The sequence below is a fragment of the Rhineura floridana genome, chromosome 4 (assembly GCF_030035675.1).
Source record: "Rhineura floridana isolate rRhiFlo1 chromosome 4, rRhiFlo1.hap2, whole genome shotgun sequence".
Classification (NCBI taxonomy): domain Eukaryota; kingdom Metazoa; phylum Chordata; class Lepidosauria; order Squamata; family Rhineuridae; genus Rhineura; species Rhineura floridana.
This window is the reverse complement of record NC_084483.1, coordinates 4,506,767-4,529,981: the sequence shown is the minus strand read 5'-3', so window position 1 is coordinate 4,529,981 and position 23,215 is coordinate 4,506,767. Positions and strand designations below refer to the sequence as shown.

Sequence of the window (23,215 nt, the reverse complement as noted above, 5' to 3'; positions counted from 1 at the left end):
ATACTTTACCAAAAAAAATGTTTCTACCCTCTTGGAACATGTCCTATTTCTAACATACCGGAAAGAAGCTACTAGCCTGCTTCTTCCCTGCCTAAGCCTACCTGTATAGTATGCCAGCTGCTTAAAAGAAACAGGAAAGAAAAGGAAAGAGGTAACGTTATCTTAACTTGATAAAATTACCTTTTAAAACCCTATGATGCTTAAAATGAAGAGTACCTGAAGAAATGCCTGCTGTGGGCAAAGCTGCTCATGTATTGAGGTCACCTTTGGAGACTGTCCTCTAGGTGCTCCCACCATCTGAGGTAAAGTGAGGGAGTGATGGCTAGAAAAACAGCCTTTTCTGTGATGACACCCTGCTTGGACAGCAGGGCTGTGGAGTCGGTATGCCAGGCCTTCGACTCCGACTCCTCCATTTTTCTACTGTCCGACTCCGACTCCTTCATAAATGGCGAATGTATATTAACTAGTAATAACAAATTTACTGTAGTAAAATGGTAGCACAAGGCATTTCATCACCACCACATGAATCCGGAGCTTGGAAAAGTTACTTTTTTAAACTACAAACTACATGGTCAATGGTATCAAAAATGGTATCAAAAGCCGCTGAGAGATCAAGAAAGAATAACAGGGTCTCATTCCCCCTGTCCTTCTTCTGATAAAGGTCATCCATCAGGGAGACCAAGGCCGATTCAGTCCCATAACAAGACCTGAACCCAGACTGGGACGGGTCAAGATAATCTATTTCATCCAAGAATACTTGCAAGTGCTGCACCACAACCCTCTCAATCACCTTCCCTAAAAATCCACACTCTGGATCCACTTGGTCAAACCCCCTCAGCAAGCTTTAATAAGCCAAGAAGGGTAAGGGTTGAGAGGACACGTTGCTGGCTGCATCATTGCAAGCACCTTGGCTACGTCATCAGGCCACATCAACTGAAACCTTTCCCAAGAATTTGCAGCAGACGTTGCACTGGACACCTCATTGGGGACTACAGTAGATGTGGATGGGGCATCAAGACTGCTACGGAGGCGAGCAACTTTACCCTCAAAGTGCCTTGCAAACAATTCAGAGTGGGCCTCCGAAGGGTCTAAAACTCCATTTCCTGGAGTTGATGTCAACAGACTCCTGACAATATGGAAAAGCTCCACTGGAAGGCTACTTGAGGATGCGATGGAGGCAGAGAAGTAGGCCTTCTTCGCCTCCCTCACCACCACACAGTAGGCACGGTTATGATGGTTTACTTGTGCCCGATCAGCCTCACAGCACATCTTTTGCTACTTGAGCTCTAGTCGTCATCCAGCCTGTTTCATTGCCCTTAGGTCGCTGGTGTGCCAGGTGCAAACCGGGCTCCACAATGCCGGAGAGGGCGCTCGGGGGCAACCGTGTCAACAGCGGGACGTCTTTCGCTGTTCCACAGTGTGACAAGGGCTTTAACAGGGTCACCTGCTCTATCTACTGGGAACTCTCCCAGGGCATTCAGGAATCATGTGGATTCCATTAGGCTCCAGGGGCGGACCATCTTAATCTTTCTCCCTAGAGTGGCCTGTCTGGCTGCCAGTGTTGCTATCCTTTTGGCACCAAGCAAAGCTGTACTTATAACTTTTAAAATGTATTTTTGTATCTTCTTTTTAAATATGTTACTGTATTCAGGTGCTTTCTCCTTTTTATCCTACCTGGAAACTCAAAATGTAGGGTCGTATAGAAATACTTTAAACAAATAAATTCCAGGCATTTTACATTTTGTGCATGAAACCAGAAAGAGGCTGTTCTTTAAATATATTGCAGGAAGTCCTGAAAGCAAACCAAGAGGGGAGAAAGGGAGCAGCAGAAAGCAACAACAAAAAGCTAAAGCTCCAAATGGTACTGACAATAATAGGGAAATTTTAATGAAACAGTAAGTTTCCCAAAGTATTCTGGTGGAGACATTCAGGGGCACAAGAATTCATTTTGTTTACTTGTGAGGCAACATCTCTCACGAGAACACTGGAATAACTCAACAAATTGAAGGTTTCCACTGAAAAGCACTGGGCAATTTATTATTTTGTTGAAGTTCCCTATTATGCTTAAATATCATTTTGAGAATTGCCTCCTTTTTTGCTTTTCTGAAAGCAAACCTACCAATGGGCATAATGGATTACATGCTTGACAGCGTTTCTCTGGTACTCTGGTGAAATATTAATTCTTTGGCCTTATGTTCTTGAACACCTGAAAAAAGTATACTGTATCGCATCTACAACACACTCAGTTGCAGTACTGGAGACAATTCACATATTTCAGCAGCTTTTCACACATTCCACTGCAAAGCACCCAGTTATGAGCTGTGAAGTTACGAGATATCCAATTGAGTTTAAGCGTATGTGAATTAGTCGTGTAAATGAAAGGCTTGACCTGAGAGTTTCTAATTCCCCTTGAGTAACAGAATAATGATGTTGTTGGCTCGAAGGGTCAAGAAACAACTTATTCTTAACAATATTAAAATCAGTTAAACAATTATATTATTGTATTGTTGTAACCTGGCCTGGGACCTTATGGTGAAGGGAAGAAAACCAATAAATAGTAATAATAATTCCTCTGCTGGAAACTGTGTAAGGGGTCCTATTTTTCATCTGGAAAATTATGGTACTAGTTTGTTCAGTTTGACTCAGGTGCACCTTTACAACACTGAAGGGGCACTGTGAGCAGCTACTTGCACAGGTGTGTAAAAATGGCAGCTGTTTGCTATTCCTGTCTACGAAGATAGAACACTTTTACAAGTAGAACAAATGTATGTTTTGTCTCTGCATGCTTGATGAAATCTATAATAATTTTTTTAATTTGAGTAAGTCCTAGAAATATGGTTATGTAACTAGGATGATCTGGTGGTTTTCAATACCTGTGAATATATATGTCCAAGAGTGATGTAGTGGTTAAGGTGTTGGACTATGACCTGGGAGACCAGGGTTTGAATCCCCACACAGCCATGAAGCTCACTGGGTGACCTTGAGCCAGTCGCTGCCTCTCAACCTCAGAGGAAGGCAATGGTAAACCACCTCTGAATACCGCTTAGGGTCGCCATAAGTTGGAATCGGCTTGAAGGCAGTCCATTTCAAATAGTCTTTAACTACTGCAAATAGCCATTTCCCCTCTGTATATTCAGAAACAGTGCCAGCCTTTCCTCTTAGGAGTATAGCACCTCTTGCTCTAAGAAATGCTAAGGTGTGTGTAGGGCTTAATTTGAGCCAGAACTCAGTAGGGCTGAGCTCTGGAATCTTGCTTCAAGAAGGTGTAGGGGAAAACTTGAGTTCCATTTGCACTGGGGAAGGAAGAGAGACCCCTCCCCTTCCTGCACACAGCATTGCTAGTAAGGATCCCCCAACCACCTGAAATAAATAAAAGGGAAAGCTTAACACGTAGCTTAGCCTACAGGACCTGTCTCCTTCACCACATGTGTCCATGTGCCAAACAGTCCAGCAAGTTTTTTAAGTTTACCAATTTCTGTGGAAAGCATAAATCTGGGTTAAATGGGAGTGGGGTGATATGGGATGGCTTTTTGAGGCCAATGATGTTGTGTGGGCTCTGCGAAAAACTTGAATGCATGAGGACTACCAATCCCACACTAAACATTCATCTGGAAATGCCTCAGAACATTAGCTATTATCTTTTTATTTAGAGTGTTGGAACATAAAAAAAATATTGCATTAGGGAACAGCTGCAGCACTGGGGGACTGGAGAAGACCTACCCTGGGAGTGAGTACCTGAGCATCTGGGTGCTTGCTTGCTTGCTTGCTCGCTCCTCTGGGTTGCTGTCTCCTGAGACAGCTGAAGTCCCTGGTAAGTGCTGCAAGGACTGGGACCCCCTGCCTGACTCTGAATCCAGAGAGAGGCTGGTGTTAATCTTGCGGCCTCTTGCATCAGCTCCTGGCTGGGTCAGGGGACATAAAAGCCTGGCTGCCCTTGGGCAGCGGGGTTGCCACTGAAAGGGCAACACCAAAGGGGGTCGCAATCTTTTTGGTGCCTATTGAAGACCTTCCGCTTTCAACAAGCCTTTTAAGTAGAGACCTTATCCTAGTCTGCGTCTGTGTTGGAATTGTTTTTAAAGATTTTTTTAAAAATGTTTTTAAAGATGTTTTTGTTTTTATGTTTGTAAAGATGTTTCGTTGTAATACATTTTAATGTCTGTTTTTATGATGTTTTAGAGTGTTTTTTGTGCTTTTGTTTGCTACCCTGGGCTCCTACTGGGAGGAAGGGCAGGATATAAATCTAATAAATAAACAAATAAATAAAATAATGGAGGGTCAATACTGAGTTAGATGGGACAATAGTTTGAGATAAGTCAGTTTCACATATTCTTATGTTGCTTTCCCCAAACTTCCAAATCTGCACACAATTTTTTTAAGAATTCAAACATTTTAGAAGAGTGCCAACTGTATTTCCCATATCAGCTGCAGTTGCTTCAACACCTAGACTGTCATGGGGATATAGAAGTTTAAAAGTTAATTGATAACATGAGTTGGTTCACATGTAACATTAAATCATAGTTTAAAATAAACTATGGTTTAATGAACATGAATGCTTTGTTTCTACGCTGCTACTGACTGCCACATGAGGGAGGAAAAAAGGAGGAATAAACTAGGGTCTTGCTTGTCGTTATGTGCAAACCAGTGCACACTATTTCTTCCTAAGCAAGCCAAGAGTTGAAGCCAAAGGTCACTTCCAGATGACCTATTCATTGAGCATTCATCCTGCTTTGTTTGCAGAGACATTAGATAGTGTTGGCAATTTAATAAGCGTTCATCCTGATTTGTTTGTGGGGAGATTAGCTTAGTGTTATCCCACATTTTCCAGTGCATTTTCATGTCACTTTCCTTATTGCAAAAAATCCAATCTTTGGGGGAAGTTTGTTTTGCAAGAGCTCCAAATCAGCTTTAATTGCACAGACTCAATTTTCTGGTATATGATTTTATTCCGCCTGAAAATAGTGATATTCTGGAAGCACCCAGAGTTTTTTCTAGATATACCTCTCGTGGTTTGTTTGGAGGAAACAAACCACGAGCCAGGTTTGCAAGCAACAACAAGACAGTCTGTGGCTTATTTCCTCCCATGTAGCACAGTCACAAATGGGGAAAGAACAAAGTCCCTCCCCTTAAGGATTAGACAGGCGCCATCTCTGTTATCTTTTTGGCGCCTATTGAAGACCTTCCTCTTTCAACAAGCCTTTTAAGTAGAGACCTATCCCAGTCTGTGTCTGTGTTGGAATTGCTTTTTAATGTGTTCTTAAACTTTCTTTTTTAAAATGTTTTTAATCTTAGAAAATGTTTTCATAGCTTTTTTAAAGTAACATTTTGGAAGATGTTTTGTTTTAATGTGTTTTAAAGTTTGTTTTTATGATGTCTTAATGTCTTTAGTGCTTTTGTTTGCCGCCCTGGGCTCTTGCTGGGAGGAGGGACGGGATATAAATCTGATGATGATGATGATAAAGTGTTCATTAAACACTGTTTAACATTGCATGAGAACTGGGCCCATCTGATATTATATCAAATTGTTCCACATGCCTCTGTGTCCTCCAAATAAAATGCTAGTGGCAACTGGTGTGGAGTCAATCCATCAATGCGTTTTACGGAATGCTTGTATGTGTATATGAAGATAGTTGGACTGGAAAACCTGCTATCTTGTAAACTGGATAGTTTTGAAAAATAGGCTGAAGGAGTTGATATGAGCAGATAACCGATGGATCATGGACACTTTCTTTCATAAAAGGAAAGCACCATTTTTTTGGTTACAGTTATATTTGATCATTATATATATATATATATATATATATATATATATATATATATATATATATATATATATATATATATATATATATATATATACACACATACACAGAGAGAGAGAGAGAGAGAGAGAGAAACATTAATGGTCTTTTTTCCCTTCCCAACAGGCAACCTGATAAATTGGTAGTGGTTTGGACAAGAAGAAGTCGAAGGAAGTCTTCTAAGGTTAGTTTAGTTAAATAAAGGAAATGAAATAAGCTAGTTAATAATGGTTTTGCCTTAAGACAAGAAAAAGATAACTGATTTTTACAAATAAGCCTAAGCTATTCTCTGTGCTCTACTGTTAGACTCTTAATTAGTTATTAAAGTTGCATCAATTCATACAGTATAATAAGCTCAGCATCTGTAATTTTTTAAGATCATCAGTGATTGATACTTCTAATTACTTCATTGATTTGTTAGATTTTATCCTGCATTTCCTCCAAGGAGCATGGTCCTTCCCACCATCCATTTGTTCTCAGACAGAGTAAAGAGATGGATTAGGGTGGGAGACTGAGTGCCCAATGTCATCCAGTGAGTGTTATGGCTATGCAAATACTTTAATCTGATTCTTCCTGGACCTAGCCCAACACCTAGTCACTACCATCACTCCCTAGCTGCTAGACCACCTTATTCTGGAATGTGAGTTCCAGTGACAGACAAGGGGCTTCTTATCTAAAATGCTAATATAAGAATATAGTAAATGGCCGTAGTAATATATTTTTATTCTTTGAAGAATTGGTTTCTGGAAAAAATGGCCCTCGCCCAGCATGTTGATCTCATCCCCTTTCCTAAGAAGAAATGTTTTATTCTCAAATTATTTATACATTTAAAGGATTGCCATCTGATTTAGTTGTTCATTGCTGATGGATTACTGCAAAACTTCCTCTGCTTCCAAGGGCTCCCAGCTAATATTGTGGCTGTTAATGAATAATAACCATGATAATATGTGTAGTAACATAAAAGAGTAGCTACTGTGCTATAAGGAACAAAATGAGCAAACTGATAAAAAATATTAAGGGAAAAAAGGCATTTCAACACCTTTTGTGTTAGCTCCTTCATTACTATATTTCCATATTATTATATGTGCTGTTATCCTTTGTTAAGTCTGTTGTGTTGTTCTTTACTGATGTGTGTTTCCAAGCATGGGGAAATAATTTTAATTTGTTGATTTTCTCTGAAGGGTTTGGTTAAAAGTAAATTAAATTTAGTTTAATTTATGTAAGCACTTAATACCCACAATCCAGCTAAGGAAATCCATATACATAAGCAGGATTCTGCCCACACATAACTGATAGATCAGGAAACACAGGAATAAATCTGATGTACATAAAAATATTAAGCTACCACTCAACATTGCATTGCTTTTATAAAATGTATCTTTTAAAGTGCATTCCCATTCTTATTCTGCTGTTAATAGTCTAGCCACATTATATGTTCAGCAATATTATCCTCCCAGCTATCCTAGATTTTCAGATAGCTGTGAAGCTGGTCTTGCCATTCCTTGATTCCAGCATTACACTTGAAAGCCAAATATATCCGTCTCTCCTCATGGTTAGACCTACTATGGGTTGAAAATGGTTTGCAGACATCAGATTCCATCCTTGGATGTACCTGCCTCATTTAGGCAGATCCATATATTGATAATGATGTTGTTTTAAGTGGTTGACTTTCTAAAAGAGCCAGAATAATCCTCCTGCAGTGGCATGCCAGTTTAAGGAGCTTTTAATTTGGGCCATTTAAAGATCATTTCTTAAATGCTACAAACTGTAGAAATATATCTACCACCATGTTCCGGGCATACAGTACAACTTTTTTTTAAAAGTAACGTGATTCTACTTGATTTGAAATGTTTGTCTCTAGGACTATAAATCAGTAAACATTCCTAAGACCTTTAGTCATCCTGCTGGTAATACAAATCATTATGTGTGTTATTAGTTTCTTCTAATTGCATTCTTGGAAGCAAATCAAATGTCAAATTCTTTTGTATTAGGATATTTGTTTACCAAGAATTACATATCTCTTTGGCAACCTGTGTCCTTGGCTTTCTTATATTCACTTTTTATGAGAATGGAATTATGGAAAAGAGAGAGAGAGAGAACATTTCAGTATTATACCTGATGGACAGAAAATCAGAGAGAATTTAACAGAATAAATCTGTATCATAGAAACATCATAGAATCAGATTGTGTATATCTCACTTTTGATAAACAAGTGTATTTTCCAAAAGTTTAACTTGGATCCTCCCTGTTTCTGTTTCCCATTATAAACAGAGTAGCTAATGTGATGGCCTCCATATGTTGTTGGACCAAAACTCCCACCAGCCCTAGCCAGCATGGCCAGTGGTCAGGGATAATAACAGTTTGTAATCCATCAACTTCTGGAAAGCTCCATTTTGGCTACCTTGAAGTAGAAGGCAATAAAGATGACCTTTTGTGTGGTTGCCTACAAAATGCTCCTTTTCCTCTCCAGTTTCTTTGGCCCTAAGGTTATGAATAATGTTTTACCTCTCCTGGAAACATCTGTAAGATTTTCTTCATTTTGCACATGTGGAATACTCTCTATCCTATTGAATTCTTTATTGTTATTGTTTTTAGCCAATGGCCATTACAATATGAAGAGACATACAAAAGGACATGTTTATAAAACATTAAAATTCAATCCAATAAAACATGGATATAACCCTAAAATTATGAATAGGAGAAATAGTAATTTACTACATTTCTTTAAATTAAGAGCCAACTGAGCTTCCCTTAGCTTTTAACACTGGTGTAATTCAGAAAGACTGTTCTGATTTTCCTTGCGGCTAATGCAAACAAGGTTACCCTATAAATTACAAATTTATCTGTATCTGCCAGCAGCCACTTATCTGGTTGGCTTTCTAAAGAAGTCTGAAAAAGAAGGATAAACTTGGCCCTCGATGAGTTGTATAGTGGGCAGTATAAGATATAATGCTCTATACCTTCAATTTGCCCTGATCCACATATACACAGGCAATCTTTTGATGGTGTTTTTGTATATCTACCAGCCAGGTACTCTGTGGGCATCAGCTGAAATCTGAGTTGAGTGAAAGCATGCCTTACAGGGAAATAAGTTAACTCCCACAAATAAGTGGCCCTTTCATGATTTGATTTGATTTGATTTTGGCATACCAAATAGCAAACTTACAATTCTTTAAATATTCAGAACTTTTTTGAGCAACTTTGCTGAAAACTAAGTCCCGGATCTTATGTCTGGATGCATCCTGCGTTGTCATAGTTGAAGAAATCGAGTAACTCACCATCAGGCATCTGCAGGACTGTACCCAGCCTTCTCGGTACTGTAGTTCCAGAAAGCAGGATGTTGCTAAATGGTGTTCTGGCATTGTTGATAGCTTTTTCCAATACAGTATGATAGATTTATGTATACATGCTTTTAGAGAGAGGAGACCTACTTCACTCCTTAATAATGCACCAGGTGTACTATGTGCTACCGCCAGGAGCAAGCACAAGCATTTATATTGGATTATATCCAGTTCGTCTCTAGTGCTCACCCCAAATTGCTCCTCTGTATAAAAGATGAGACACAATCTTGGCCACAAAAACCTTTAGCATTGGTTCTATTGCACAATAACGTTCAGTATAATGAAGCGTCTTTATAGGCTCCAGTAAACAAGCAGCTGAGGACGTAATTGCCTCAAGGTAGATAAGCCACAAGGTGTTTTCGGACAACTGGAGCCCTATGTATTTAAATGAGCTACATTGTTCTATACTGTGCCCATCCAGAGTCCGTTTATGCTGCTCATGCCTCTTAGCAAAAAACCACAACTTTGGTCTTACTATAATTAATAAGTAGTCCTTCTTGCTTATAATAAGTTCCAAATTTGGTAAGCAATCTTCTCAGGCCCACATGCGTTAGAGAGATGAAGGCCATATCGTCTGCATAAAGCAGAACTGGGATCTTCTGTTTCCCATTGGCCAGAGGGAAAAAAGCAGGGTCAAGGGTTAATATCATTTATATAACTGTTGAATAGAAGCAGTACCAAAATGCAACCTTGTTTGACAACCCCTTAAGGTGGGGATTGAGTCCGAGAGAGTGCCTGCCCTACCAACTCGAATCTTAATATTAGAATAAAGCTGTTATGTAAGGAATAACAAGCATCGATCTGTTTATTATTTATTTATTAAATTTATATCTCACCTTTCCTCCCAGTAGGCATCTAATGAGCTGGTATCTAAATTTCCCCCATAAACGCTGTCTGTCTATTGAGTCAAAGGCAGATGATAAATCTACAAATGTGACATATAATTTCTTTGATGCATTATGTACTTATTTTTGGATAAAATAGTTCAAATCAAAGCACTGATCAATTGTGCTATAGCCCTTATGAAAACCAGCCTGCATTGGGGATAAAATGTGTTCTTCTTCTACTCAAAGTTCTAATTTATCTAAAAGATGTTGTGCATATATTTTAGCAGAAATATCCAATAAACTATTGGGTGATAAAAAAAAAATACGGAATGCTTCACGAATTTGTGTCTCATCCTTGCTCGGGGGTCATGCCAATCTTCACTGTATCGTTCCAATTTTAGTGTATGTGCTGCCGAAGTGAGCACAGAATACTCTATTAGTAACTGGGTGTTACTTCAATACAAGATTGTTTAGCAAGTTGGGGCAATAGATGGTAGATGGGATCTTATTTCCAGTCACAACATGAGTAGGTGTTTAAATATTTCTCTTATCTTTTTGTTAAGACTACAATATGACTTGGTTATCTGCAAGGAGTAGTACATAACTGGACAGTTAAAACATTTAGTAAACGTTGGTCAATAGAGGCAGATCTCTAAATATGCTAGAATGTTGATAGGAAAGATGGTAAACATGGAAGAGTTTCTCTACCTTTTCTGTAGTGTAGAGAGGGAGGCCAAGATGCTTCTACAGAATCCCCTAGATATATTTGTACCCCAAATCCTTCCCTTCAGTCTATGCCAAAGTATACAAAATATACTACTCATTTGCTGATGCTGAGATCATATAAAAAGTTTTATAAATTGTTTAGCAGCCAGGGCCGGTGCCAGAGGGCAGCCAGGTTGGGCCCTGGCCGAGGGCCCCTGAAGGGGCCCTCGTTAGGGTGGGTGGGTAGTGCTCCCTTCTGTGATCTGTGGCATCGTTGGCTCCTGACCCTGTTGCCAATCGTGAGAGGGAGCTCCCAGGCACCCCCTGTACTGCCATGCAGGCCCGCAATGCCCCACCTACCTCTCCCTTGACGTAAATGCTGGTTGCGCTGCAGGCACAAGCCTGCCATCAACCAAGATGGCGGCTGAGATTTTCCTAAGGGGCTGATGCCCCTGCCACCATCTTGGTTGATGGCCGGGATGTACGTGCACAGCAGTCATGAGTGCCATCAACCAAGATGGCGGCAGAGGCACCAGGCCCTTAGGGAAGCCTAGGCCGCCATCTTGGTTGATGGCACACATGCGCACACAGTGTGGGCAGCATTCATCAAGGGAAAGGTAGGTAGATAGGTAGGTGAGGTGTGTGGTGCTGGGGCCCTTGGCAGACTGGTGCCCAATGGCCCCGGCATGCCTGGTGCCAGCTCTGATAGCATCAGTAGTGTTATAACTTTTGGGGGGCCAGTTGAAAGTTGCAAAATAGTGAGCTAGCTTTTTTGGCTTGTGGCTTGCAAGTTGGTCTGCAGAAACTAAAAGATGTTGGTCTACAGAAATGAAAATTTAGGTAGGCTTTTGGTTTAATCTACCAACTTGAGTTGATAGCAACGAAGGCATGGGATTTTTGTATGTCAGTAAAGAGGAAAAAAATGGAGGGCAGAGAAAGTGAGGTAATTGACCTGTTCATGATCCTGTCACATTAAAAGTAAGTATCGGTGGGGTATTAAGATTTAGGTGAATGTCTCCAAAACTCCCCCTGCCCAATCCTGCATAGTATAAAATACTCAGGTTTGGGGCTAGCAGTTCTCTAGCACTATATATCATAGCAGGGGAGGGCCTGGTGTTGAGGAGATGAAGATTTCCTTTATACTTTCCCACTTCTGAACCCTCCCGCCCAGCAGTATACTCTTAGGAGCTGGGTTTACCGTGCAAAATTTTCTTGCATCTCTCCTTTTGTCTTGGCTAATAGCCACTGAAAACATGTCTTCCATGAATTTGTCTATACATTAAAATGTGGCGGTTGTGCAGGAGAGGAACTTAGGGTACTGAAGCCAGCCGCAGCAGCAGCCTTCCAGCCTCAGCCTAGTCAACAAAGGGTAAGAAGAGGCCTGAACGAAGCCCCTGGATGCAGCCAGTTCAGTATTCGGAAATGGGCATGTCTTTTCCAACACTTTCAATAAGATTTGGCTATTGAGAGGGAGAAGGTGCAAACCCATCTTCTGTCTATGCCACCTGATACTCTGGTTTGCATCAGATATATTTTTTTAAGAAAACAGCTTTTTGGAGCCAGCAATCCAGTATTGTGCATGTTGTTTTTGTATATACATGACTGATTTTGCTCTATATGTTAATCCGATTGGTTTCAACTTCCTGAGTCAAGGCTTTTCTCCTCCCCCAATGTTTCTTCAGGTTCATAGCTGGCAGCCGGGAATAAAAAATCCCTACCGTGGTGTCGTTGTGTGGCCTGTTCTTGAAAATATTGAAATCACTGTGACACTTTTTAAGGCAAGTATGTTGTTTTTTGTCTTTAACTGTCAAATCTCATGCATAGAGGAATAATTAACAGGAACTCTTATGAGCATCTGTGCATAATCTGTTTCTACATTTTCTACTGTTACTATTCTCTAAGACTGCAGTCCTAAGCATGCTTTCTTAGAGATATGCCCTATTGAAATAATTTCCAAATAAATGGACTTAGGCTGTAGTCAACCTGCTGTTAATAGAAATTAAACCCTCAGGCTGAAATCTTATATAAACTTGAAAAAATGAACTGCCTTCAAGTTGATTCCGATTTATGGCTATCCTGTGAATAGAGTGTTCATAGTAAGCGGTATTCAGAGGGGGTTTATCATTGCCTCCCTCTGAGGCTAGTCCTTCCCGGCTGGCTAGGGCCTGCTCAGCTTGCCACAGCTGCACAAGCCAGCCACTTCCTTGTCTGCAACTGCCAGCTGGGGGGCAACTGGGCTCCTTGGGACTATGCAGCTTGCCCACGGCTGCACAGGTGGCAGGGCATGTAACTCCTGAGCCACTCACTGTGGGGATAATCTTTTAGCTGGCCCTTTACACCCAGGAGTACTGAGCAGGGATTTGAACTCACAGACTCTGGACTCCCAGCCAGGCTCTCCTCCCCACTGTGCTATATCAGCTCTTATATAAACTTACCTAAGAGTAAACATTTAAACACCATCAAGCTTCTGAGTAGATATATATGGAATTACACTGCATGTTAGTTACTCCAGTGTGAAACAAGATTGCATCCTTGTAGCATGGTGTTGTATATATTTATATATTTACTCAGAAGTAAGCCCCACTGAGCTCAGTGGGACTTTCTCCCCAATAAATGTGCATACAATTATAGCCTTCAATTGTTATCACATTTATAAAGCTAATATCTAATGTTAGCTATTTTCAAAAAGTTTGACTTCCAGCAATTGCACCTTTAAATCTTGTCTTTGAAGTTCCTTCTGAAATACTACATGGTCTGATTCTTGCAGCGTTCTTTCTTGAGGGAGAGGGCTGTTATATTTGTTTCTTGCTTGCGGGCTTCCCACAGACATCTGGTTGGCCACTGTGAAAATAGGATGCTGGACTAGATGGATCTTTGACCTGATCCAATAGGGCCGTTCTTGTGTTTTAGTAGATATTGGCTATGCTGGCTGGGGCTGATGGGAGTTGGGGCCCAACAACATCTGGAAGGTACCACTTTGATAATGGCTTGAAATCCTAGTAGCTTGAAACTGCCAAAGGAACAAAGGTTTGTCTGCAGTATGTGTTGGTTTGTTTTATTTATTTATAAAAGAATTTGCATACTGCTATTCAGCAAAACAAAAGCATAAGTAGTTTACAACAACTATACATATATACCATGTAAAATTTAAAATTGGAGATCATCAACTATTACAGAAAGATATTTTCCTAATTGCGTGCATAAGCTTGGCAACATAGAAAAGTTTTTAGCAGACATTTAAAGGTTAAAACAGAAGGTGCCTGCTCATTCTCTATTAGCAGAGCGTTACAGAGAACTGGGCCAATGCCCGATTGGTGTCAGATGAGCCTTTATGGAACAGTAGTTGAATAGGTGGTGAGTATGGAAGGGGAGAAAAATAGAAGGGTAGATTGGCTGTATATACAGTAATACTTCAGTGAAGGAAGTACATGGGTTCCTGGACATTACTTCTTTAACAGAAACTTTGGTAGCAGAGGTAGGAATAACACGGAAAGAAAAGGGATAGATTCCTACCACAAAAAAGAACATACTTTAGCAAACTTTCCAAAACTAACAATATTCATGTCTGAAATGAAACAACCAGGTCAGGTAAGCCTTGCATACAGACCATTTGAAGGCTTCTTCCAACATGCATCCAGAGGTGCTTGCCTTCTTTGCTTTTATCATGTAGCATCTTGCTATAGCAGTCTAAATCTTTGAACACAATTCTCCTCTCCATATACTCGAGCAGGCAGGCAAGGGGCAGCCACACACTCCCATGCTTGCTCTCTCTCTACCATCCTCCCCTGCACTTGAACAGACATGTCTGCAGTAAACAGTGCTTCCAGGACACCTGAAGCACTGCTTACTATGGAAGTACCTGCACACCTGGCAAAGAGCGCCATTCCAGCCACGCATGAGAGAGCTGCCTGTAGCAGTGGCAGTCCAGTAGACAAGAAGCCACATTCTGACTGTGTCAGAGTGTGTTCCCCTTTCCATGCCCCAGCACCCCAAAATAGACTTTGCTAAAACGAGCTTCTTTCCTGGAGGATTTGTTAACTGAGGAGTTTCTGTCTCAGATTGTCATAGCATGGGGCAAAGTTGAATGCGGGATCTTCAAAGGATAAGATCACGTGTGCATGTTGTTTAGATCTATATTATGTCTGAAATGGGTGTCAAAGACTTGATATAGAATTGTGCTGTGATTTTTAAGAAGAGACAATCCTTGAAATTTCTGAAAGTGTGTTTAATTAAGCATACTCCTTCATTTACAAGACCCAAGGTAATTTTCCTCTTAACACAGCCTCCCTTTCAAATGCGGGTAAAGCTTTCCTTCTCAACATATTCACTGAAAAGGCTTATTTTTATCATTAAATACTGGTTTGTTTGGGCTAAGGTTTCATTATCTGTGGTGAGTGACTGACACACTTAATGCTATGCAAATTGTAGTTCAACTAAATGTTAAACCATTTTGTTTCTACTTCCCACCATACTTGAACTGTAATCATGTAGGAAACTGTATGTATACCAAGGGAGAATAAACTGAGAATATACAGTCACAGTTTAAAGGGTCTCTTCAACATGTTTTGGTGTTCAGTGTGTGTGTAAGGTTAATGGCTGCTTAAAAGGAGCATTTCTTTGTAGTTCCTTCTATATTGGCCCAGTTCTCACTGAGGAGATTCCTTGTGTCTGGGCTGTGCCCTGTCAGCCTGTAAGGTGGGAGCTTACTTGATAGAATCCACACACAGGCACACACACAGTTTCTACATACATACATAGAAAACAAGCATATCAGGGAGAAAGCTAGGCTAGAAATCATGTCCCTGACATCTAGTGTCCTGTGTACAGAGGAGCTGGTAAACCCTAGACACAGATACGTCACTTCAGTAAGAACTAGGCTGCTGGTGCATGTGGGGTTTGAAGGGAGGTAGTGTTGTAATTAGGCAGCTGCCTAAGTAAGTTCTTGGCTCGGGTCCTAACTGAGAGGAATTGTTTGTGCCACATACACAAGATTGTATTCTCTGGTTCCAGATTCATAAAAAATAAAAGATAACTCTGCGTCTGTACATAGAATTATTTATGCAATGTTCAGTCTCAGTTCCACCAATAAGCATGAGTTGGAAGAGTGAAAGATGTGCAGTTTTTTTGCCACTATATAACCACATTGAGAAACGTGCCTCAATTAATGACATACGGGAAAAGTTTAAAGCTATCACTTTTTGTTATAGTGTTAGAAGGATGAAGGCTACTCAGCAGTGAGAGACATGAGAGTCAGCTGTGTCAGACTATGGCAGAATGGCTGACTGGTTTTGCGGCTTTATATGGAAGGTGAAAGATTCCCTAAGGGAAGGGAGAAGCAAATGTTTGTGTTGTAGTTTGAGTATCAGTAATGAAAATGGCCCTGTATCCCAACACCAACTGTTTGCACTGATTATAACTCAAGATCACAGCTGAGCTTGTGGCCTTTTATCTGTATTGGGAACATATGCTGACAGAATGTGTTAAAAAATACAGAGCTGCATAGGACTCTGAGATAAAGGCCTGATTCTATTTGTAAAGCAGCAATCTGAAATAGTAGCATAGGTAAATAACAGGGACTAAGATAGATGAGCCATGTGTTCTCTGGAAGTGATACAGATTGCAGTGCGTCTGAATCTGTAAGTGGCTGTTGAAATGGTGTTGCTGGTAGGATTAGAGGGGTATGTCTGGGCTTCAGTTACTAATGAGAATGTTAAGTATAGCCTCTTAGCAGTCACCAGTGGATACTTGAAAATCTTCTACTTAAAAGCTTAGGCAATCAGTCAGTCAATGGGCTGAATATTTTGCATGATATAGAGGCCTTTGTATCTCTAGAAATGGTACATATTCTTATATAAAAACCCTGATCACCAGAATAGTGACATACCCCATCAGGCCTCTTTACATATCCAAAATGACCTCTTTGGCACTGAATTTTATAAGGAAGTCATTGTGTCCTCCAACATCTTGCAGGTGAAATTTGGGGTATCCTGTAGATGCGTACTTAGCATGACCAGGCAGATGAGGGAGAGGGAAGAATGTGTGTGTGTGTGTGAGGCACAATCCCAATTACAACATTTTTTCACTGCATAAGCAGTGTAATGGTGCAATTAAAAAATGTTGTAGAAGCAGCTTGTTTTTAAGTGTGCCATGACAAAAAGGTTAATCAGCAATATAAAATATAAAAGGAACCAAGAATTTGCACTATCCAGTACACAGTACTTTTTGAGCAAACTGTAAAATTAACATTAAGTCTATGCTCAAAAGTAAGCCCCCTTAAAGTAAAGCTTTCACTGTCAGGTAAGCATGTGCAGGATTGTGGCCCTAAACTGTCTGGTAAATGAATCAGTTAAGGAATCCTCCAGGAACAAAGCTCTTTTTAAGGATGTCTTTTTAAAAGTTAAAACTGAGCAGCTTTGCTTTGCTGTGGATAAACTTCAAGTCTGTGCCTTTGCTTTCAGGTGAAACTGACTAGCCTGTGTTTTTGCTTTGCTATCAATAAACTGGTAAGACTGTGCCTTTGCTTTGCTTGGGTGAAACTGACAAGCCTGTGTTTTTGCTTTGCACTCTTGCTTTCTCCCAGGGCTGGGGAGGGAAGGATGCAGTTTGATTCAGAGGAGGAGAAGGGGAGGGGGAAGAAGGGGGAGAGGGTGGGTGCCAGATAGGCACCCTTTAAAGCCCCTGTTGAAGCTGCCCCCACCATCTATGAGCGGGTGTAGGAACCTATCCCTATTCTTTCCATGTTATTCCTACCTCTGGTACCAAAGTTTCTGTTATTGTCCAGGAATGCATCTACTTTGTTAACTGAGGTATTACTGTAACATTTTCAGTTTAGTATGACAAGTACAATGCTCCTAAGGACTTCTGTGTATATTCAATGTACTGAATAATTTATGGGGAAGACGCACAAAAAAGCCTAGTGGCATCTAGACCTTACTTCATCAGTCACCATATTTAGCCATATGAAGTAAAACTCCCATCTTGCACATAATGAAGTGGGTTCTAATCCACAACAGTTAATGCCACAATAAAGATGTTAATGTTTTTGGAGTGCCACAAAACTTATGTGTGCTTTCTGTAACATCTTAAGGAGGCTATTCCTGCTAAATAATCTGAGGAGGAATAAGGTTTATCCTTGCCATAGTGTTTGCCATGAGATAGACCCGCACACAATTCCCCCACTATTAGTCTTTGGTTGATTGATGGGATTTCCTATAACAGACAGTTTACCCTTCTTTACTCATGCTCATACATATCCCACTGAGATGTGAATTTGTTCTTGTGCTGGTGCTTAAGTGAAGGGAGAAACTATGGGAGGTTGTATCCCCCACCACACTGGAAAAAAGATGTGAAGAAAATTCCTTTTCTTTTGTCGATGATGATGATGATGATAATATATGTATTATTATTTTGTCCCACTCTTGTACGTTCATTCTCAGAGAGGCTTAAAATGAAATATCCACTAAAGGCAGCATAACACACAATAAAATGATTCCATTAAAACCTGGAACAGCAATTCTGAAAAAATATTAAGACCAAAAGTATAGAAGCTATAGTAGAATAATCAAACCATGGGTGTCTAAGGGTGTGTTCAATGCTTGAGGCTTAAAGCATCTCTTCCTTGAACCAGGGTTGTAATGCAGATGTTAAACCTACTTAGAATGTTCATTCACATTACAGCTGTGCCTTTTACACTTTCTACTGATGAGGATGCACACTATTGGCAACCAGAGATGAGGGTGAAATAGTTTGAGGGGGGAAATTACTTCAGTGTACCATGCATTTGGTGAGAATTACTGCAAAAAGAAGTGCCCCTAAGGAAAGGTTTCTTTGTTTAAGACATTTAAAGGTAAAGGTGTCCCCGCACTTATAGTGCGAGTCGTTTCCGACTCTTAGGGTGATGTCTTGCGACATTTACTAGGCAGACCGTATATATGGGGTGGGATTGCCAGTTCCTTCCCCGGCCTTTCTTTACCCCCCAGCATATGCCGACCGACCACAGATGGATGGAAGGCTGAGTGGACCTTGACCCCTTTTACCGGAGATTCGACTTCCTCCTTCCGTTGGAATCGAACTCCGGCCATGAGCAGAGCTTCGGCTACATTACCGCCGCTTACCTCTCTGCGCCACGGAGAGACATTGCATTTCTAAGTGGCGTTCATAAAAGCGAGCCATACATACAATAAACAATCAAATCATCATAAAACTGAGCACTACCTTAAAATGTCTGCTCTAACAAAACAGTCTGAAATCTCAGTTGGAAAAGAGTTCCACAGACTTGGGCCCACTATGCTGAAAGCATGGCTTCTAGTCATTGCAGGCTGTGCATCTGAGCCATAGGGGAACCACCAACAAGAGACTTCCCCAAAGATCTCAGTGATGAGGCTGGAACATAAGGGATCAGGTGGTCCTTAAGGTGTCCTGGACCCAAGTTGTTAAGGGCCTTGTAAATAAAAAGAGAACCTTGAACCTGGCCCTGTAACATATGGGCAGCCAGTGGAAGCTTTTAAGCACTGGAGTTATGTGTTGGTGGTAGTCATTCCCTATCAACAGTCTAGCCATAGCGTTTTGCACCAGCTGGTGCTTGTGGACCAGGTGCAAGGGTAGCCCCACCTAGAGCACATTGCAATAATCAAGTCTTGAGGTTACCAATGCAGGAATTGCCTCAGCCAGGCTATCCCTGTCCAAAAATGGCTGTAGTTGGTGCACCAGCTGTAGCTGGTAAAAGGCACGAGGTTATCTGAGCCTCAAGTGACAAAGAGGGATCTAGGAGCACTCCAAACTGTGCACCGCAGGGTCCATGCTGGGCTTCTTCAGGAGCAGACACACTACTTCTTGTTTAAGGGCAGGCACCAATCCATCATGTAAAGACATGTTCTCCATATACTGGACCCACCCAGTCAGCCCCCCTTGACTGGCTTTCACAAGCCAGGATAGTCAGGAGTCAAGAGAGTAAGAAGCTGGTGGCATCATTGCAGGAGTCCTGTCCACATGATCAGAGCACATAAACTGAAACCACTCCTATGCATTGGACACCTTGACTGGATTTGCAAGAACTGCTGTATCTAAGGCACTACAGAGCTGAGCAACTTCATCCTCAACGTGCAGTGCAAATTCCTCACAGCATGCTGCCAAGTGCTCCAGAGCACCATCCACCACTTTTGAGATGGTTAGCCTCCAGACCACCAAAAATATCTGCTGGATGGTACATCAAGGACGCAATGCTGGTAGCAAAGTAATTCTTCACTGCCTTCACTACCACTTGGTAGGCGGTCAGCTTCAGGCCACATCCACACCAGATATTTATTCCACTTCAAACAGCCATGGCTTCCACCAAGAATCCTGGAAAGTGTAGTTTGTGAAGGATGCTGAGAGCTGTTAGGAGACTCCTGTTCCCCTCCTAAAGCTCCAATTCTCAGAATTCTCTGGGAAGAGGGGCTGACTGTCAAACCATGCTGGCCATTGGAGCTCTTTCAGGAGAATAGGAGACTCCTAATAACACCCAGCACCCTTCACAAACTATACTTCCCAGGATTCTTTGGGGGAAGCCATGACTGTTTAAAGTGGAATACATGCCTGGTGTGGATGTGGCATCAGAGTGAGTGTTCTGCCATCTGTGATCCAGTTGTCTCCCAACCTGCTTAATTGCCTACAACTCTTCAGTAAACCAAAGAGTAGTGTGCTCCCTGCAGCACCGGAGAGTGGACTCTTAGTCAATCTATCGTTTGATATATTTTAAATTTGTATTATGTATGCTTTATAACGGTAAGTTGCTCTGAGACATTTTTGTAGTAAGCAATCAATAAATGTAATAATAATAACAACAACATAGAACATAAGGAGAGCCTGCTGGATCAGGCCAGTGGCCTATTTGTTGTTATCAATATCAATAAAAGTAATAGCAGCAGCAGGGAAAGAGCCATCCTCTGGAATGTTTGGCTAGGGAAGCTTACCTGGCACCTTCTCTTATATCTTTTTAGCACCAAGTGAAGACCTTTTCATTTCTCTAAGTCTTTACATTTACAATGTTTTGAATAAATGAAAATAAATTATATAGAATTAACTTAGGCCCTTTGTAAGTTTCTGAATCTGAAGTATAACTCTGATAAGTTTTTATTATGTGAAAAAAAAATGTTACTAGCAAGAGAATTTAATGTTTTTTTAATCCTGTAAAATTATATTTCTTTTTCTAGGATCCCCATGCTGAGGAATTTGAAGACAAAGAGTGGACATTTGTCATAGAAAATGTAAGTGAGGAGTTGTGTTTTCCTCAATCCTGGTTTGTGGGTGAATTCAGTCTGAATTGTTTGCCACTAAGCAGGAAAGGAACCTTCTAAACTGCTCCCCTCACGCATGGGGGAAGGTATTGCTTGTACTCATAACAGCAAACCATGGTTTCCTGTTAACATCTGAATTGAATCATATTAATGTATTAAATTGGCTTACAAATAGATTATTTTAACATTAATGCCATTTTTTTCAGTTGACTAGATTTATATAAACATTATATTCCATATGCATGTGCCTTCTATATTTAGAGTTAAGAATATAATGCAGTTTTAAAAGATTGTATTACATTCATGCTTTAATGGCATTTTTGGGACATTGTCATTGATTTTTGCCACACTATATATTTCAATCTAAAAAGTTGTAGTTGAAACAGACCAAATAGATTTCCAAGTTTTCTCAAAGTTTTTGGTAAGGTTTATAGCGCCACATGGTGGTCAGAGAAGAAATATACAACTTCTGATTAAGTAAAATAAAAACATCCCCTTTGCAGTATTTAAAAAATATGTTTTAAATTTCACATTGAGCAGTTAGTTTGGTTTAATGTCCAAACTCCCCAAAGTGTGTGCATGTGTGTACACGCTGGGCTGAATTGCTGGTTGAGAAGATGGAAGTATAGAATCTGAGGATCAGTAATTCTGGGAACATGTCCGTGTAGACCATTGCAGACTTGCCATTTCCCTGTGCCTGTAATGATGATGTAGAGCAGTGGTTTCCAAATGTTTCTCTCCCATGGATTGCTTGAAAACAGCTGAGGGTCTTGGTGGATCATCTAATGAGTTTTCTGCCTGTTGTACCAACGATAATGCACCGTGCTAGATGCTGTATGATTTTTATTCCTTCTTTTATTTCTCATATATTGTATTTTATTGTATGACAATTTGAATTCCATGGAATATAACATTAGAAAAATAAATACGAAATAAAACAAGCAATAAAATGCAATTAAAAATTAATATGAATGTGAATATTGAATGCCGTGGATGGGCTGTCTCCCATCTTCAGCCATAAATCCATAAACATGCCACAGACCACCTGAATGAAGGTTGCAGGCACGGACTAAGTTTGGGAATCCCTGATGTGTCATGCATACTTGGCTGATGTTTATCCATCCTTTATATTTATAAACACATTATAAATATGTTTAATACATAAATATCCATTCTTAGTTTGACAAGGCCTATTTTTAATACATTCTGCAGCATCAAGTGGATTTATTTTTAACAGGAACTGTGCCACTAGTCATTGTAGGTGATCACATGAATGAATACATGCTTCCCACAAGTCTGTATCAGTTAATCTTTTACATATAGACAATTGCTGAGTCAAGGAGCTGTCTTCTTGACATTCCATTTGTATGTGAGGAATTTTCCCTCCAGGCTATACCACTTGCAGCCTGAAATAGTACTATATGCTCTTCCACTTGATTCTCCTGAATAGCTAGAACATTAGAATGGAGTACAGAACAAGGTCCTAGGACTTTTACTCTTAATAATGTAGCTGCTTCCTTTTGATGCACCATTATTTAGCACCTGAAATAAAAAAAAGTGTTTTATCGATGTAAATTTTGTCTGGCCCACCCCAGTGGTAAGTCCTGCCTGCTTGCTCTCCTATGTTTTCCATTGTTCTGTCTAGATTAACTTCTAATAAAATGCTGAAATCAATTCAATTTCCTACATAAAAGCCAGCACAAGTTTTTTTTAAACTTGCAGAAGTCTCAGGACCTCTAACCAATGCCATGAGTCAGGGAAGGTTTTTCTTAACCCTTTCTTACCACCCCATATCATTTCTCCTCTGAAAAATCACCTCCTTGAAAGCAGCTAATGGCAGCAAATAGCAAAGGGTGAGATTTTCAATGGGGAAAAACAATACTGGGGAAAGAGGTTTTTTTAAGGCCCTTGGACCATGGTGCTGATTTGAATTGGGCACCTTCACAACTGTTTTAAAAAGGAAGAGGTGAATCACAGTCACAGAATTCAAAGATACTATTAACACCTTGTCTAGTTTAACCCCATTAATGTGATCAAGTGCAGTTATACACAGACTTAAAAAAATATATTTATAGATATCTCTACATAAAAATGTGCTAGAAGTGGATAATCTATGGAACCTGTCATGATACTTGGCCACTAATATGTGGCCTTGCCTTTGTGCTCATTCTTGCAGCCATCCAGTGCTGTTTATGTTTCTGTGTGTAGCAATTTGAGATGTTATCATATTTGGTCACCTTTTATGTTCACAAGTTAGATTCTTTCAACTT

At 40.4% G+C, this 23,215-nt stretch overlaps 1 protein-coding gene and 1 non-coding gene across 7 annotated transcripts in view; one reads left to right on the top strand and one right to left on the bottom strand.

Annotated features, from left to right (window-relative positions):
• The window catches only part of EHBP1 (EH domain binding protein 1), a 400,871-nt gene that overhangs the window by 45,292 nt on the left and 332,364 nt on the right, over window positions 1–23,215 (top strand). For all 6 annotated transcript variants that reach the window (XM_061622278.1, XM_061622277.1, XM_061622276.1 and 3 more), the window contains exons 3-5: window positions 5,925–5,982; window positions 12,354–12,449; window positions 20,862–20,915. In XM_061622278.1, coding sequence (XP_061478262.1) covers window positions 5,925–5,982; window positions 12,354–12,449; window positions 20,862–20,915 — 208 coding nt within the window. The remainder of the gene's footprint in view (window positions 1–5,924; window positions 5,983–12,353; window positions 12,450–20,861; window positions 20,916–23,215) is intronic.
• LOC133384736 (U6 spliceosomal RNA) lies at window positions 10,285–10,391 on the bottom strand. The gene has a single exon (XR_009762668.1). It is a non-coding gene; the product is annotated as a U6 spliceosomal RNA (small nuclear RNA).